Source organism: Strigops habroptila, chromosome Z (assembly GCF_004027225.2).
Source record: "Strigops habroptila isolate Jane chromosome Z, bStrHab1.2.pri, whole genome shotgun sequence".
Lineage (NCBI taxonomy): Eukaryota > Metazoa > Chordata > Aves > Psittaciformes > Psittacidae > Strigops > Strigops habroptila.
Genome location: NC_044302.2, coordinates 55,411,005 through 55,429,070, shown reverse-complemented (window position 1 = coordinate 55,429,070; position 18,066 = coordinate 55,411,005). Strand labels below are relative to the sequence as shown.

Below are 18,066 nucleotides of genomic sequence, written 5' to 3'. Positions count from 1 at the left end.
CATAGAACATGTTGATAGTCTTCTAGGAGCTGGAGTGACTGTACTTACATTTGTTTGGTTTTATCTTTTGGGAGGGCAATTTGTAGGTATGATAAGCAGAGTCAAAGAAACCAATCTTGCACCTGGAACAGCTCTTTTTACTGCTCTTTCATTCAACGTGTTGGTCAAAGCTTCTATCGGGAAAACTTCAATCTCCTTCTAGTGGGGTCTGTTGTGCCAAAAGTGAGTTATTGCCCACAGTCTTAATCTCAGAATTGTAAGAAGTCTTTATGATGCCCTTAGCATCCAGTGAATGTATCACCTTCTTTGTTTTCTGTATCTGATGTGATAGTTCAGTTAAACTTGGTATGCCTATACATGCTCTCCCTTTGAATAGTGGTTTGGAACATCTAGAAAGATAAGAGAAATTTTACTCAGAGGCTGTTGGCCCTATTGCTGTGCATACCTGTAATTTCTGGTTTATGTGTATTCTGTGACTTCTTAATGAACAGGTATGAGGTTTTTGCAACACTTATTTTAATACTCATAAACATGCTGAATTGTCAGCAGTGGAAAAACTTGGCATTGCTGATTATACAAAAAGGCCACCAAAGAGAACTTGTGTCTGGGCAGCTCAACCTGAAGAATATATAGTAAATACTGAGACTAAACGATATTCTGAGGAGTAGCCTGATCTGAAACACATCAAAGTCAAAGTGAATTTTAACTTCAGTAGCCAGTACATCAGAATCTTTCGTAGCCAGGAAATGCAAATTTCCACTCCCACCCCACTCCACTTTTATTATATTATCTCTAAATTTCATTGTAAAGTTCTTCATCCTTTTTAGACATGAAGGTCTTAACTTTTTTTTTAAGTCTGAAACTAAAGGCATGGAGAAAAGGAACTTCCATGAAATACTTCTCTGAAAATAAATTTCCACAGATAGGGTGTGGTGGCAAATTCTGTTTGAATTTTGTTTCACTGCAACATTGCTGAGCTGTTTTGAACAGGTACTGCAGTGCAATACAATTTTTGGCATGAGAAGTGTAGGGAGCCCTTGAGGGCTGGCACATGCCCCAGCTGATGGCCCGCTCCTGGTTCAGCTGTCTCCCGAGGCACCCTTCAGGCTCACAGATGTGGTGGTGGCCTCTTGTTGGCTGGAGGGGCCTCGTGGCTGCTGGCCCTCCTCCTCGGGGCTTGCCATGGCCTCCCAGTGGAGCGCTCCCTGCCCCGGCTGGGAGTGGAGGGCCCGGGCACGGCCTCCTCTGCCTGCTGCTGGGGCAGCAGGGGTGGCACTGGGAGCAGAGGGGTGGCTGCTGCAACCTCCACCAACGGCAGCGGATGAGGTGCTGGGAGGCTTACCCGTGGTGGATCTTGCTGGGCTCCTGGAGGGTGCGGGGCTGGGGCCGGGAGACCTTCCTGCAGGCCTAGCAGATGGGGGGCCTCCCTGCCACACCACCGCACGGCAACACGGATAAGCTGTCGCACAAATGCCACTGTGCGGGTGTGGAGATAGACCCCAAGCATCTGGACCAGCAGCTCTTCATTCATGCCATAGTTGGTCAGGAGGGCCGTGATGGTGTTCTCCACTATGGCTGCATCCAACCACCTGTTTCGAAAGATCCGCTGCAGCCTACGTTCAACCCAGGCCAGCACACTCCCAAGGAGCGTCGGGTGGTCCTGGAAAAGGTTCACCCATTCATCAGGCTGGAGGCTGCCCACAGGATCCCTGGGCACCCCTTCTGCAGCCCATGGATGGGGTGCTCTGGGGTGATGGAAGTCATGGGCAGCTGGGTGTCTGGGCATTTCCGCCTGGTGAATGATGACTGATGGTGTCAGCGGTGATGAGATGACATGCTCCCTGTAGTCAGTGTCTGCCTGCACCGAGTGCAAGATGGATTGGATCCTCCTCTTGCAGAGGGGGCACTCGGGCTTGGTCTCAGCCCACCGCAGGATGCACTCGTAACAAAACTGGTGGAGGCATGGTGTCACATAGCTGGCCTCCTCCCAGCTGCCCAGGCAGATGGGACAGCGGTCCTCCAGCTCCATGGCCACGCTCTCCACAGGCTGCGGTTGGGCTGCGGGAGCTGGTGATGTTGAGCTGCTCCGTCTCTCCGGCGCTGCAGCAGCGGGTGTTGTGCTAGGAAGAGAAGAGAGGCCACAGTCATTGGCTGGGTTGGGAAGGAGGGAAGAAATGCCCAGGTCCCTCAAGAAGGAAACCCTCCCATCTCCCCAGGTGAGGTGTCCCTGCCCAGCTCACTTGTGCTGCTGCAAGCTCAACTCCGGGGTGTCTTGGCTGCCTGAGCCTGGCAGGGCCGGCCAAAATCTTTCAACAGCTCTGGAGCCGAGCACTGGGAGCTGCAAAGAGCAACTCTCCAAGCACAACACCAGCACCAAGGCCTCACTCAACACTCCAAACCTCGCAAACTGCTCAGCTGTGCCTGCTGCAGAGCCAGTCCAAAGCACCATGTGCCAGAAGGCCCTATGTTGAAATGTCCATTCCTCAGTTGCAGCTTTGCATTATGGACCTTTCCTTCTTACATGGTCTTCTATAAAGTCCTCTCCACATGTGCTCGTGTAACTCATTTGGAGGCTTTGGCCAGCTGCAAATTGAGAGGTCTATTAACCCTGTTCACAAACATCCTGAATTTTTTAATGCTGATTCCACAGACTGCTGGATGGCTTCCCTAAAATTGTGCCTTTAGTTCAACTGTGAAGGGCGCATTGTTTTTACTGCTATATCCTGCACAGCAATAGAAACAGGAACTGAACTTCTGATCCTTTTGTCTGCTTCTAGCCAAGGCTAATGCAAGGTGGGAAAAGAGAGCTGCAGTAACCTAAATAAAACACAGAGAACAGTATTTTGTCAGTTAATGTTCATGGGTTTCATATTCAGTATATATACATTTTACTTAGTATATACACACTGGGAAAAACAAAAAGAATACAAGATGTGCAGTGATCTTGTGAACACAAACAGCAGGGTTTATTCTTTCATGTACTTGTTGCCTGGTTAGTCTAAAGTCTGCATAATACACTACGGATAAGAGAGGCTGTCACTTATTTTGTATGCTTGAGAGCATTTCAGTATCAAGTTGTCACAACTGAACTTAAAAGACAAGGAAAGTAAAAATTTTGGCAATAAAATTGAGAGGTACTTCCTAAGGAAAAGTTCAATTTAACACACACAAATAATACAAATATAAGCACTTCATACATTTTTCATACGAATATAATTTTTCAGAGTAAGTCATTTTACAGATGCACAGGCAATAATAGTTAGGAGGATTTTTATTCTCTTTCTAGACTGAAGGAAGGTGTTGAACTGTCCCTAAATGGAATTCCTTCGTTCTTAGGCCACATAAAGTGTAGATGTAACAGTCTGTGGCCAGTCCTGATTAAACAGTGTTGTTGTTTAAGCCCAGCTGGTAACTCAGAGCCACGCAGCCATTCACTCACCCCTGCTTTCCCTCCCCCCCCACCTCCAGGCGGGACGGGGAGGAGAATCACAAGAATGTAAGCCCCACGGGTTGAGATAAGAACAGTCCAAAAAATAAAGTATAATACAAAACTACTACAATAATAATAACGATAAGGGAAATATAAAACTAAAAAGGGAAAGGAAAAAAAACAACAATAAACACAAGTGATGCACAAGACAATTGCTCACCATCTGCTGACCGATACCAGCCCAAACCGAGCAGCGATCTGGGCCTTTCAGGTGACTCCCCCCAGTTTATATACTGGACATGACGTGCTGTCGTATGGAATACCCCTTTGGACAGTTTGGGTCAGGTGCCCTGTCTCTCCTTCCTCCTGGCTTCTTGTGCCCCTCCTCACTGGCAGAGCATTGGATACTGAAAAGTCCTTGATCAGGGTAAGCATTACTTAGCAACAACTAAAACATCGGTGTGTTATCAGCATTGTTCTCAGACTAAAACCAAAACACAGCACTGCACCAGCTACTAGGAAGGAGAAAAATAACTATTACATTACATTACAAAGAGAAAAATAACAGCTGAACCCAGGACAAACAGTGATTGGACTGAGGAAGCATTTGGAGTAGAAAGTATATGAGAAAGTATATGAAAAACTCCTACTGTTCCAAGAAACAATAACTCGACTAGTGAACTTGCAATTACTTAGGCAATTGCAGTTGTGGACCACTTTATCTGACATAAAAAATGCTTGCAAATACTGTTGCTGGGGTATTCTTCCCAGTATCCATTAGACAGTCATTTAAAAGTCACTAATACAAGAATAAACCAAATTCAATTTTTGTATTCTGATGTCTTCTCTTCAGTAACTTGAAAGAGAAAAAAGTAATTCCAGCACAATGCTTAGCTGTCCAGGCAGTGTAAATCACCAGTGGGGCTTAAAAAAAAATTTCTCTATTGACAATGTAGGTTAGAGACTGGGATAACTCAGGGAAGTCAGGACACAAGAACACTACTCCTGTAGCTAGAGTTCTGTAGAGTCCTTGTGCATACTTTTAAGAAATATATATTAATATAGTGTTACTCTGTGTGTGTATATGATCTATATATAAAAGCATATAAATGTTTTTTACTGTTAAAGTAAGAATAAAAGAATCGAAGATGTTTATGTTATATTTATTATTCTTCAGAGATGGTGAACTTGGTTGTCTCCTGTGTTTTTATTGGTAGTGTGCCTTCATATTATGTAAGGTGTTTGAAATGAAAACTGTTCACAAGACACTATAATTTTTTCATTATTATTATTATTATTATTGGTAAGTCTCTGTGGAGAAGATTGTTAACTATTTAAATATAAGAGTTTTGTCTGTACTCAGCCCACACACTGGCATAAGCTACTCATAAGCAAAATTAGAATGGCACAAAACTGGAAAGAAAAACTTCTCACTGAATCTTTCTTACCTAGTTATTTCCTTTTGTTGGGAAACACCTCAAGGCCAGGACCAAAGGATAGAAAGAGGTGTTCAGGAAAGTGAAAATGTCAGGACCTCTATATGCCTAGGCAAAGAAGAAAAGAGGCAAAGAGTCAAAGGTAACTTGTGCAGTTATAGGAAACTTTTATATTACTATATAACAAGGAAAAACTTCTACTGCAATTTAGAAAAAGAACTTCTAAGGTAAAACCAAAAATCTTTTAAAAAATGTGTTTCTGACATACCACATATGAATTGCCATGTTACTGGTTTATCCTCTTTTTTGCAGCTGATACTCACGTCTCTGTTTTTCAGATATAGAATACTTTTGCTGCTTGGAAAATTAAAAACATGGCTTCCAACACAGTGAACCCTGCTAACCATTTGCCATACTTCTTTGGCAATATTACACGTGAAGAAGCAGAAGAGTATCTGATGCAAGGAGGAGTGAGTGATGGACTATACTTGCTTCGCCAAAGCCGGAATTACCTGGGGGGCTTTGCCTTATCCTTGGCCCATGGAAGGAAGGTTCATCATTATACAATTGAGAGGGAGCTGAGTGGCTCATATGCTATTGCAGGAGGCAAGTCGCATGCTAGTCCTGCTGAACTCATTAACTATCACTCAGAAGAAGCAGATGGCCTTATCTGTCTATTGAGAAAACCTTTCAACCGACCACCAGGTGTTGAACCTAAAACAGGACCCTTTGAAGATTTAAAAGAGAATCTCATCAGGGAGTATGTCAAACAAACTTGGAATTTGCAGGTAAATCCAGCATGATTTTGCCATAAAATGGTCTTTGAGTTAGGAGAATAAAGAGATTGGAGTGTTTGTTTCTAGCTATTCCTGCTGTTATGTGGCATTTTTTCACAATGGAATCATAGCTGTTGAGTTTTGAGCAGTGGGTTTTTTTTTCCTCCAGTGCTTGCAGTAAGTTGGCCATAAGTATAGTTTTCCTTAAATTTTACAAAATGTAGGAGCTTTATGATGTCTTGGGCTAGCATAGCCTTACTTACCATCTATCTATCTAGCACTAATCTGTGTCATCAGATTTCCACATGCACCAAAATAGGTGTAATGAACAAGATACAGAACTGGTTTGTTTGATTGCTTTTGATTCTGAATTTTTATTCAGTGATGTGCAGGCAGGCATGGTGACATCGTGACTTGTTTTGCATCCTCCCCTCTTTGCTGGCCTCCTGCTCTGTCCAAAACAGATCTTGGTTTCTTAACTGCAAAACACTGCTTATACATCTTTGGTACTGCCTGTGTCAAGCAGGAATGTTCCATGCTGAGGAAGACAGGTTGGATTTTTTCCTTAGAATGACCATGAAGAAGCCAGTCCTAACATGGAAACACTAATGTAGGAGGCTGCAATGGGAATTTTATTTTGCCTTGGGATGCCATGAATTACCATTGTGAACTCGTGGAGTTACACTAGGTTTTTCATCTCTTTTGGTACTAGCAAGTAACCCTGTGTGTTCTGTTCTGTAAAATATATCAAGCAATGCCCAAACTGGAAAAGCCTGAAACTTACTACAAGTGTTGAGGCTTGCAGTTCTTTCTGATGAGTCTGAGCCCAATCTAGAAGGAAGCTGATGAACTCAAGATGAAAACTGATGAAATTAGGGGGTTTTGCCCTCCGATTCTGGGCCAAATTTAGAAGTGGTAGGTTGTAGATAGGTTTGTAAGTGTATAGGTTGTACCAAAATATTAACATAGTTCACTCTAAAATAGGGACTGTCCTGCCTGCTTTTGGGAAATTTGTGCTGATGTCTTCAACATCAACACACCTCAACAGTGCAAAGCATGTTCAGTTTATTTCAGTAAACTGTCACAGGATATTGTAGCTATGTCTCATTAGTATAAAAATATGATGTAATTTTCAGTTTGTATACTGATATATTAAAAGCTTAATTTACTAGTTATTTTTCTTTCTATTTATCAGAGGTAAAGGAAGAATTCCGGCTCTGTGATGTTTAGATTACCATACATTTGTTTCTGGTTGAATATAAGTATATGTAGCTATGTCTCATTAGCATAAAAATATGATGTAATTTTCAGTTTGTATACTGATATATTAAAAGCTTAATTTACTAGTTATTTTTCTTTCTATTTATCAGAGGTAAAGGAAGAATTCCGGTTCTGTGATGTTTAGATTACCACACATTTGTTTCTGGTTGAATATTTTCATAGCAACCAGATCTTTTCTTTACATATGTGCAGATTATGGATGTCCCAAAAGCAATCCTTTACTGGGAGCCTACCTGTCATGTTTTTACTGCAGAAGACAGTTTGACTGTGTTTTTACCACTCTCTAGGGGCATGCTCTTGAACAAGCTATCATTAGTCAAAAGCCTCAGCTGGAGAAATTGATTGCCACTACAGCCCATGAGAAGATGCCATGGTTCCATGGGAGGATCTCTCGGGAAGAGTCAGAACACCGTATCCTCATTGGGCAAAGGAACAATGGAAAATTTCTGTGAGTGTTTTTTTCTGGTATTTTTGTGTACCACCACTGTTATTACACAGTACCCTAGAGTGAATCTCAAATGAGAGTATGCCCTAAAAGGTGTCTTATTCACAGTGAAAGAGCCGAGTCCAGGATGATATACATAACATAACCATCCCTATACTAAGCAAGTGCCTCCAAGATTAGGCTTCCACTTAGCTAAAGATGGGGAACTATAGCAAAAGCATGGATCATTGGGTTTTGATCAAATACTAGGTTTAATTCTAAAGGGAGCATCAGAGAAACTCAATAGCAAGAAAAATCCATTGAACTTTGTTTTATAACTGATAAACAGTACTAAGTGACTGTGGTAGGTTAACCTTGGCCCACCAAGATGCTGTCACACTCCCCCTACTCAACAGAACAGGGGAGAAAACAGGATGGAAAAGCATTGTGGGTCAAAATGGAGACAGGGAGATCATGTACCACTAACCCTTGCTGGCAAAACAAGACTCCTTTTTGGGAAATACGGTTATTCTGTTGTCAGTTAAAATTGAGTTGGACAGTAAGAAACAAAGACAAAAACATTAATAAAACATGTTCCCCTCACATACCCACACCCTCAGTTCTCACAGGCTCAACTTCACTCCTTCACACCCAAATCCTTTCCCCAGCAAGCAGCACAGGGGAGGATGGGTGTAGGATGGAGGCTGCAGTGAGACCCTAACAGCATCTCTCTGCTGCTCCTTCCTCGTCACACTGCTGCAACGTGGGCTCTCCGCAGGAAATATCCTTCAGGAAATATTCGCCTGCCTGGGGGGCTGTGGTGTGAACACTTGCTCCACCGTGGCCTCTCCCACAGGCTGCAGAAGACTCTGCTCTGGCACCTGGAGTACCTCTTCCTGCCTCCTCCTCTGCCCTTAGTGTTTGTGCTGCCGCTTCTGGTTTGTGTTTGGTTTTTTCTCTCCACCACCACCCACCAAGCATTCATCTGTCCTTAATGATGTTTTCACAGGGGCAGAGGCACCATATACATGGCTGAGGGTCTTGGTGGTGTCCTGCACAAGTGTCCATTGTGGCCAGCTGGAACCAGGGCAGCCCCTGGCCTCCTCAGAGAGGCCCTGCAGCACGGCTGCCAAAGCCTGGCCACTTGCACCCCATACACTGACTACCAAAGTGGTAAAAATAAGAACTGCTTATGTTAACAACTGTTGGGATCCATAACTGTCAGTTTCCCAGGGGCAGTGGTGGTGCTTTGTTTTGTAGTTATGCAACAGACAGAATTGCTTTTACCTTGGTAACGCCATTTTGTGTCTGCCACTGTCTGCATTTACTCGACCTCGTGATGTTTTGTTTTCTGAGTGCAAATGCGTCATTTAGGATAGCGACTAACAGCCATCACCTCATGAGGATTAGAGCCAGTCAAAATCTTCTAGCAAAAGGATTTTCTTTGGAAAACTCTCATTTGAAAAAATTAGTGTTTTCACTGAGCATTTTTGTGCCCTCCCTCCCCCAGTGGAAGTAATTTATGTAATGATAGAAAATGAAGCTTAAGGGTTGTGGCCAGGGAAGGATCACTTAGAGCTGTGTGATTCCTGAGAGAAATTTCATCACCCACCTACGAGGTCTCCTTCAGCATTGAGCTATCTTTGACTCTTTTAAAGCTAGTCCAAAGTAAAAAACCCCAGGAGTGAGAGCAGGATGGATATGCTTCCACAGTACCCACTCTTTCACTTTACTGATTTGCCATAATTGTACCATCCAGGTGGTCATTTACCAGTTGCTTTTGTTGCCAGTTGTAACAAAAAAATTGTTATAAATTTGTTAGAAATTTTGTTACAACATTTTGTGGATACAAAGATTCCCCTTATCACAGATTAATCTTTTCTGAATTCTTCTTCGTGTAGCACAGAAGTTTCATTGGTTTGATGAATGTAGTCGCTGTCATAGATTACCAGCACAGCATTACCATACCACCACTCCTTTTCATTGCCCAGTGATTTTCATAGTATCTTTTCCTACATTTTAGACGCAGGAGCAGGTGATCTGAAACAAAGCAGCAACCCTTTCTTTTAATGGCTTGGTTTTTTCTATTAAAAAATTACTACATTCTGAATTAACATCTTACCAAATCAATGCTATATCACCTGAGCCATGTATTAAAACTTGCAGATTTTCCAGTTTCTCTCTTGTGTACATTGGTTTCTATGTGGTCAAAATGCTTTTCGGGGGGGGGGATAAATATAGATATATATATAATTTACAATTTTTATTCAGAGAAATGGTTCTCTTAGCTATCATTTCTTAACAAGATGGATGGCCTTTGGAGTGAAGGAGTAATTTTTTAGCAGACTTGACATTTTCAGTCTCTATTACAGATCCTGGTCTCTTTTTAATCTTCTATAAGCATTTCTACGGCTTTAAATGGAAATACTCCCAGGCTTTTTCCTGTTCCCCCTGGACATGCCCTGGTACTGTTTTCAGTGACGTGGTCAGTGAGCTGCAGAGGAAGCAGTCGGACCTCTGTGAGACTGCATATGTCAGTGGGTGCCTATCTGTCATAGTTCTGCTGGAACTCAGGCAACTGCTTTCTCATGATGTAGATAAACCCCACGGAGGGGAAAATGCTAAATTTAAACCATGTGCCAGTAGAGCTTAGATAGCATAAAGATATAACTGATAGTATGCTGAGCTTGAGTCCCTCTTATTAAGTACATCTGTTTTCTTCTGTATGGTGCTTTCTGATGCATTAATTGCTCTTGCACAGACTGCCTATCTGTCAGGTTTAGAGCTCAGTAAGAACTTAGCTGCCCTTTACTCTTATGGTCCCAGGGAAGAAACAGGGTGAGATCTTCATCTGCCCCATAAGTCAGCAGCCAGAGCAGCAAGAGAAATAGTGTGATGTTTGTTTGTATCAGAGACTGGTGATTTTTCCTTCCAGAGCTAGTCTAGCTCTCAGCTCTGTAGACCTAGAGGCTCATCAGAAATAAGGAAAGAACTGTCTAATTTGGATAGGTTTTCTGTTTTCTGCATATGTGGTTTGCCTAACATTGGCTTGCTTAGTAGGTGTTGAGAAATAAACCACTCATTAGTTAGCTAAGTGAAACAGTAGCAGCAAAATTTCTGAGAGGTGCATTGTTTTACATTTCAGGCCCAGGCATTGTATACTTTTTCACTACCCAGCAGCAGTGCGTGTCGGCATCTTCTGTACATCTGTAGACTGAAGACTGTGAATTTGTTCTTGCAAATGTAGCTGGTCAGGGACTGTTTCTGTCAAATTGGTTGATACACTCAAGCCTGGTAGCTGATTGAAAGGTAAAACTTAGAAACATTCAATGTCTAAGAGAAGTTCACTTGTTGAGATAGGACTTGGAGCATGGAAAAATAGAAGGAAGGTAGATTTTCAATGAGATGAGGTACTATGAGGCTATTCAACATAAGCAGGTGCTGGTATTTGGCAAAAAATAATCTTGTTTATTAAAATAATACATTTTGGAAGGCTGGAATATTTCTGTATAGTCTTTTATAAGGGTCTCTAAAACTTCAGTACACCAAAAATCTGATAACAGTCTGACATACCTACCTTTAAAGAAAATCCAGTACAGCAGTCTCTCTGAGAACACATCTATCACACAGATTTCTTAAGTGCTGCTTTGCAGCACAACAAGATTATCAACTCTAGGGTTTTTTAAAAAATACCATAAATATGGAAAGAGTTGAAAAGCTTCCTGAATATGAATAGCATCGTAAATCTAACACTGCAACTCATCCAAGCTGCTGACTCATCATGGCATCTCATGACATCAAAAGTCTAAACTGTCCCTTATATGTTACAATAGTTAACACTAGTAAAACCATTTTGAAATAACAAGTTTTGAAGTGCAGTTGTCCATAAGTCTTGTGTCTTTTGTCAGACCAAAAGTCTGTGGGTTTGATACATGTAGCAGTCTATATGTACATTAATCTTACTGTCTTCCACTAGAAATTTACCACTATTGGAGTGCATTCTGAGCTAGGTGATTTATCTGACTTTGTAGAGTATTCTTTAAATAAATCTATCAATCAGTATTGTTTGCATCCATAAATGGAACTGGACATTGTTGGCATCAGATAAGGAGAAAACAATCCTACCAGACATGAGCTTCATTCAGAGATATTCATGGTGAAGTTCCTCTTCAAAGTGCTAAACACTTGCTAGGCTTAGATGATCATAAAAATTTTCCAAGATAAATGAAAAAACACAGTGAACCATGCTTCTGAAGGTTATCCTCCGCAACAGCCTGGATGATGCCCACAGCTCTTTAGGAGAGCTGTTTGCTGAACTTCAGTGTAGTGCACAATTAGGTGCCACTTGCAGACCATTGCAGCAGGGCTGTAGCTTCTGAAGGCTAGCTCTACACTGTCTGCTTCAGCAGCAGAGTGGGTTGGAGGTGTGAAAAAAAGATGCAATCTCTAACTGAGATAGCTGTATCGAGGAGATCCCATGTTGCAGATGCAGTTATACAGCAGAACTATTTGTTAGGGAGCAAATTTTGGTGGAGCATAGTGTATTTTGCTGGCAGGGTAATGCCAGCATTGCTGTCAATGCCAGCAAAATAGACTGCAGTGATGCAATCCTTCTCGCAAAGGTGTTTCATCACTGTGCAGCTCACTAGCTTGAGCAGGAATTGAGGTTTTAGGTTCTATTGTAGATAGCAGTTGTATGTGCCTGAGCTAGCTCCTAAATTCTGTAGTATGCTGACATTTCTGAAACAACTTTGAATGTGTTACTAAACAGAGAAATTATAACCCCAAGAGAACAAAAATTATGTTGAAGACTGCAGTCAGTACATTTTTTTCCTTTGTATGATCCTTTTACAGATGGTTCCAAGTTCATTCCTTATTGCACTCAAACTCAGAATATGTGCAGTGTGCTGCAGCTATTTGAAGTGATAATGACCAGCCATATTGTTAATAACATTACAAGAGAGATAGCTGTAGAGGCAGACAAGCAGGGAATGGCTGGACCTTGATCAGCAGTGGGGAATGTCAATATCTCTGGCATCAAGGAAGCTGTTATAACTGAGAAGTCAAAGCAAGGCTGAGAACAAACTTTAACACACCTTTGGATTCAGGAGTGGTAATAATTTCACACCATTCCTAAAGAAAGCATTTTACTAGTTTATTTCCTTCATTATTCTCCACTGTAGAATGCTGTGACTTCTTTTCTACAGTCAATGAGGCGTGTTGTAATAGCAGTTTATATTTTTACCCTCAGGGATTTTTTTGCCTTTAGAAAAAAGGGATCATTTGGTTTTTCACTTGGAAGCAGAAGAAATTGAGACATTGTTCTTTTTTGCTTCCAAGCAAAAATAGAGAGTCTACCAAATGAGAGAACAGATAGCTATTTACAAACTCTGTAATGATTCTCCAAATAGTTATTGGTTGCTATTTGGGTTACATTCACAGAAACATAAAAAATACTCAAAGGTAGGTTGCTTTAATAAATATTATCAATAAATAAACCTTTTTTGCATTGCATCACATAACAATTTGAGTTTCTCAGATCTTTCTAAAATTGCTCTTTTAAAATATATGTCATAGAAAATCTGGATACCAAGAAAATCTTGGTGCTTCTCTTATGTCTGTGAATTCAAATTTGCTTTCAGTGACATTGTTCATGTTTGTGATTAATCTCAGTGGATGAAAGGAAAATATTGTATATTTACAGGTGTTTCTTATCTCTATGTTCGAATTCTGTAGATCTATATTTCTCTGCAATTGCCTTGAAATGGAGGACAAGGTGATATTTCACTGGGGGCTTCCTTCCTTGCTGAAATACTTTTTTTTTTTTTATACAGCTTTTTGAAATGAAGATTTTTGTTGTTGTTGTTGTTATCAGTACTGTGTGTAATTTCCAAGCACATTGAAGCAGATAGTGCATTTGGCTTTTTGGATTTTTTTCTCAACATTCTCAAAATTGTAACTTTTCATAGAAGGAAAATTCCATATATGAAGAGTGGCCCCAAATCTAATGTGATGGTCGTGAGTAGTGCAGGCAGCACCCCAAGAAGATGTGAAAACCTTGATTTCCATTTGAAGAGGTTTCAGTTTATAACCTTTCAGTTTGAGCAGCCTTTTCTTTGATACCATTTTTCACGGTATGAGTACGGTAAGGTATGGAGTACTGTGTACCCAAATGAAGTTCTGGAGGCTTAGCCTAACCTAGACAGCCATTATCACAATCTACATAACCAAAATAAAATTGCGAATCACAGCCTGTGACTATCCTCATCACCAAAGGCAGTAAAAGATTTTGGTTTGGTCTGTGATGGTAAGTTCGGCGAGAGCACTTTTTGGACCAGTAAGAGATCTGATTGCCAAAACGGAGACTTAGCCCATTATTTTATTGTTGCTTCAATGCTCTTGATGCTTCTGCTCTTCAGACATGTGTTGAAAGATAGTAGTACCTCCTGTTGTGTTTTGTAGGGACCCAATTTGTCGTGAAGTTGACTGGTACAGTTTAAAAAAATGCCTGGGCCGTAACCCCAAGAAGACGAAGCTCTGTCTGAGACCTGGTCAATCATAAGTGTTAGAATGGAGATCTTTTGCACGTGCAGTGGTAGAGGTGTCTGACAGAAGTTGCCATGACTGTGAACTGCAGATGTCTTCAGAGTTAATGTAGTTGCTGGGGTGCGGGAAGGAAGAGCTCAGAAATGCTGTTATAAATCTGAACTCTGCCTAAATCCTGCACAGAATACTGATAGGGCTGTTTGAATCTGTGCTATGGTCCTTAGAAATCAGGACTTTCTTCTCCCATTGATGCCTGTGATCTCAAGAAATGTTTACAATGGAATAGTAAAAACTCTTGCAAATGAGAATCGGTTTCAGTAGAGCTAATTGTGTTGGAGCCACCATTTCCTCAGGAGAAACACGAAGAACACTTTTTACTAAGAAATAATCCATTGCATTTTTATAATCTTACCTATGCTGAACAGAAATCTGAGTGCAATGAAATGCCATTCATTTGTGTTATAGAAACAATGTCCTCTATTCTGAAAATATTTTCCCAAGCCTTATTTGCTAGAAGCAAGTCAGAGAAAGAAAAAGTAAAAACCATTCTTCATTTTAGCAGAACCTGTTGCTCTCCACTGGTCAGTCAGCACAGGAAATCAGCACTCTGAGAAAATACCTGAATCTCATGAAAAACCACATTATGTTTCATGTTGCTTTAGAGATACTAGGCAAGTTACTTTGGTTTCAGAAAAAAAACTGACCTTGGTTCCCTTTTTTTTTGGCCAGTGTCCTGTTCACATCTTACGCAACAAGATTCACAGCTTGAAAAAAACACAGTTGCATGAGTAGTTCAGACAAAACACTTTTAGTTCAGCCTTGAGTGAGTCAGCTGAGGAGCAGAATTTAAGGCTTGCCTCTGCAATCTTCTGATATATGATAGCAAGTACTAGTGTTGTAACAGCAAAGTTTCCCAATGCCTTAGTGAGCATATCCTGATATATTTCTGTTCAGGGCCTTTTAAAAATTCAAGGGAGAATGAGTAGATTTCTAAGCACACTGGAACAAGTAATGTTTCAGTGTTGCTGAATCTGGGTGTTTCGTAAGACAAACCCATTATTCCAGAAAATTTTAAGCTAACTCTATTTCTGTCTCGCTGTCAGCAGCAAGTGAACATGGGCAACTCAAACTAAAAGAAAAAGCCTACTTTCTAAACTCAGAAGTGCGATGCCAACTGTGATGGAGCTAGTAGAAAATTCCATTCTACTCTGGGAACAGGCATCAGAAGACCCTGGTCCCACTGTGAGCTAGCCTTGAGTACACATAAAACAACTCTGCCACTTTTTAGAGGCATCTCAGATGTTGTTTGCAGATCTCCTGTAAGATCATCCTGCCTACCTGTGAATTTTAGACATCTTTACATTACATTCTGTGATCTCTCACTGGTGAAGTTTAAACCAGATATATACTCCAATACCATGTGAAATTTCATGTGAATTTTATGTGAAATCTGCAACAAAGCATTAATGTCTTTACCAAAATTAGAAGAATTTATGATTACAGAAATGTATGCTTTTCTTTACATTCCCAGTCAAACAAGGTGCTTCAGTGCACAAAGATTTTCCCTTTATTTGTTATTTCACTTTATGTTTTTTTAGTATTTTATCTTCTGCCCTTACTGTCATCTCTTTATTTCAAAATAAGAGATATGAGAGAGAAATCTTGCTTTAATGAAGGCACTTATCTGTTGTTTTTAATTCTAGGTCAGCTTTAGAGGACACCGAAGTGTATCTGTTTGCATATGCTGGATCCTGGTCTCAGATTTCCGTGGGCTTTGCAGGCCTGCAGTGCACAAGCCTTCAAATGCTTCCTTGCTCAGAGAGAGCTTAGGGCACTGCACAGTGTTCTGTAGCTGCCTAGCAAAGAGCTCCACATCGTGGATTTTCTGTTGTCATCTCTTGCCTTTTGTGGGAGAAAAAAAGAGAAAATTTAGGGAATTATGTCTAAAAACAAATGACACTAAGAAATTAATGAAAAGCTTAACAAAATGCCTCAGAAGTTGCAGTGCTGATTTTACTGTAGTTTTCATTCAAAAGCTTAAAGGAAAGGATGATTTTAAAAATAATTGTGAGACTTTCTCTTATTCCTACAGTATCCGAGAAAGGGACAGCAATGGTTCCTATGCCCTATGTCTGCTGAATGATGGAAAAGTACTGCATTACCGTATTGACAGAGATAAGACAGGGAAGCTCTCCATACCGGATGGAAAAAGATTTGACACCCTCTGGCAGGTCTGTTAAATTTGAATCACTTGGATATCTGTCGTCATGTTTCTATATAACTGACTAAGGCTGCTTGGTTTACTTTGCTGTGCGACAACAGTCTTCAGCTAAATAGCAACATCATTTGGCAGATTATTTGTCATATGTTTACAACTTTATGTGGTTTTTATCCAGGAAGAAAATGTATGTTAGTATAGAAAGCTATGTAAGTGTAGAGAGTTTGATCTTTTTCACATGTGAAAAAGCTTGGCCAAGTTCAAAACCGCTGTAATTATTATTCAGGTAGCTGAATATTCTCTAGAATAGAAGACCATTTGCATTTGCAAGTGACCATATTCAATAATAGCTATGCTAGTTATAGTCTTTTGCTAATGAGCTTTTAACAGCAAGAAACAGAATTCTAGGAAGCACAAAGAAGATGGTTTAGGATGCTGTACGCATACTGCATTCTTTAGCTTTCAGATATTCTACTTTCAAGGCTGAAAAAGCACCGTTGCTTTTGCTGACGGTTATCACCAAAATAGGTATGAACCCTGGCAAAGATTAAGCAATTAAGAAATTCATAGTTGACTATGCCGTAAATGGTGATAAAGTGGATACTGGAGAAATGACCGTGTAAATTGAAAATGCTAAGGGAATTTAAATCCCTGCAGAAATCTCTTATGTCCTCTTTGCTGAAAATTCTATTAAAACAAGTAAAGCGAGACAGAAATCTAAAATATGAGTCTTGTATATATTCATTCTTAGCCTTTCCTGTAAAAGTCCAGCATATTACTTTCCTGGAGTCAATGGAAATTTGAAAGCAGCTATGATATCTTACAAGTTTTTCGAATATGTCTGCAACTTTTCACTCACAGACCCCCTCCTTTCTACCCAAATGTACTAAAGCCAAAATATCAGTAATAAAATGGCATGATGAGGACAACCAAGGAACAAAAATGGCCACAACTGTTGGTGCTGTACATTTATTAACTGCTTACATCCCGCTGCGACTTTGAGGTCCAAAAAAAGCATTGCATATGAGGACAATTCCCGCACTGTAGTTATACCCATTTTGGGGAAGAAAAAAATAAAATAGAGGGTGGAACTGAGTTATAAAAAGAAGTGATTTGCTCAGAGGTACAAAGGTAGCAGAACCGGGTGTGGAATCCTGAGTCCTACAAACCCAGTTCCTGGATCAGGTTCCAGATTCCTCCATAAGGTTGCTTTAGAAACACGTATCCCTGCTGATGAGAAGTAAAGATGAGGTAAGAACATGTGCAGTAAAGATCTGCTGTATGCCCTGTTCACTTGCTGTAATATATACCAATCATACAAATGCACACAATTTTAGAGACAATATAATTAATTATATCTTCCTTACCTTTTCATATCGTTTTCTCTCCTTTTCTCTTTTCTTTTTTTTTTTTTCCCTCTCATTCTGGTAGTTAGTTGAGCATTATTCATACAAACCAGATGGATTATTAAGGGTTCTTACCATTCCCTGTCCGCTTGGCTCAGAAAATGGTGAGTTATTCCTACTATTTTGATATGTATAAATAGCCATGGTAATGGAGATAAAGATGTGTGCCTTTTTTCCACTTGCCATATAGGTGGTAAAGATTAAGGTAGATTAAAGTTGGATTAAAAAAAATAAAATTACAGATTTCCAACTTTTCAAGTGACTTAAGATGTGTCAAACCAGGTAGGATAGAGGCAGATCCTGTAGATTAAGGGAGGCTCCCAAGTCCGATTATGTCTGGCTCTAAATTAACATCAGATCGAGAATGTGCTTCGCAGCTTGAAGTGGCAATGTGTGTTACTTGGCCCTCACACACTAACAAGGTGGTCATCCTAGCAGCCCTCCAGCTGTCCTTGTTCCAGGCTGAGGCCAGCATGTCAGCAGTGCTGCTGTAGGCGTTCAGGTTGGTGCAGTTGCACCCAATGGTGGAGAGAACAGGGTAGAACAAGG

The 18,066-nt window shown here is 40.7% G+C and overlaps 1 protein-coding gene across 3 annotated transcripts in view; it reads left to right on the top strand.

Annotated features, from left to right (window-relative positions):
* The window catches only part of SYK (spleen associated tyrosine kinase), a 48,684-nt gene that overhangs the window by 11,764 nt on the left and 18,854 nt on the right, over nucleotides 1-18,066 (top strand). For 2 of the 3 annotated variants that reach the window (XM_030470207.1, XM_030470208.1), the window contains exons 2-5: nucleotides 5,205-5,654; nucleotides 7,211-7,371; nucleotides 15,986-16,124; nucleotides 17,543-17,621. In XM_030470207.1, coding sequence (XP_030326067.1) covers nucleotides 5,241-5,654; nucleotides 7,211-7,371; nucleotides 15,986-16,124; nucleotides 17,543-17,621 — 793 coding nt within the window. In that variant the 5' untranslated portion in view covers nucleotides 5,205-5,240. The remainder of the gene's footprint in view (nucleotides 1-5,204; nucleotides 5,655-7,210; nucleotides 7,372-15,985; nucleotides 16,125-17,542; nucleotides 17,622-18,066) is intronic. The other variant, XM_030470209.1, reaches the window with a different exon arrangement.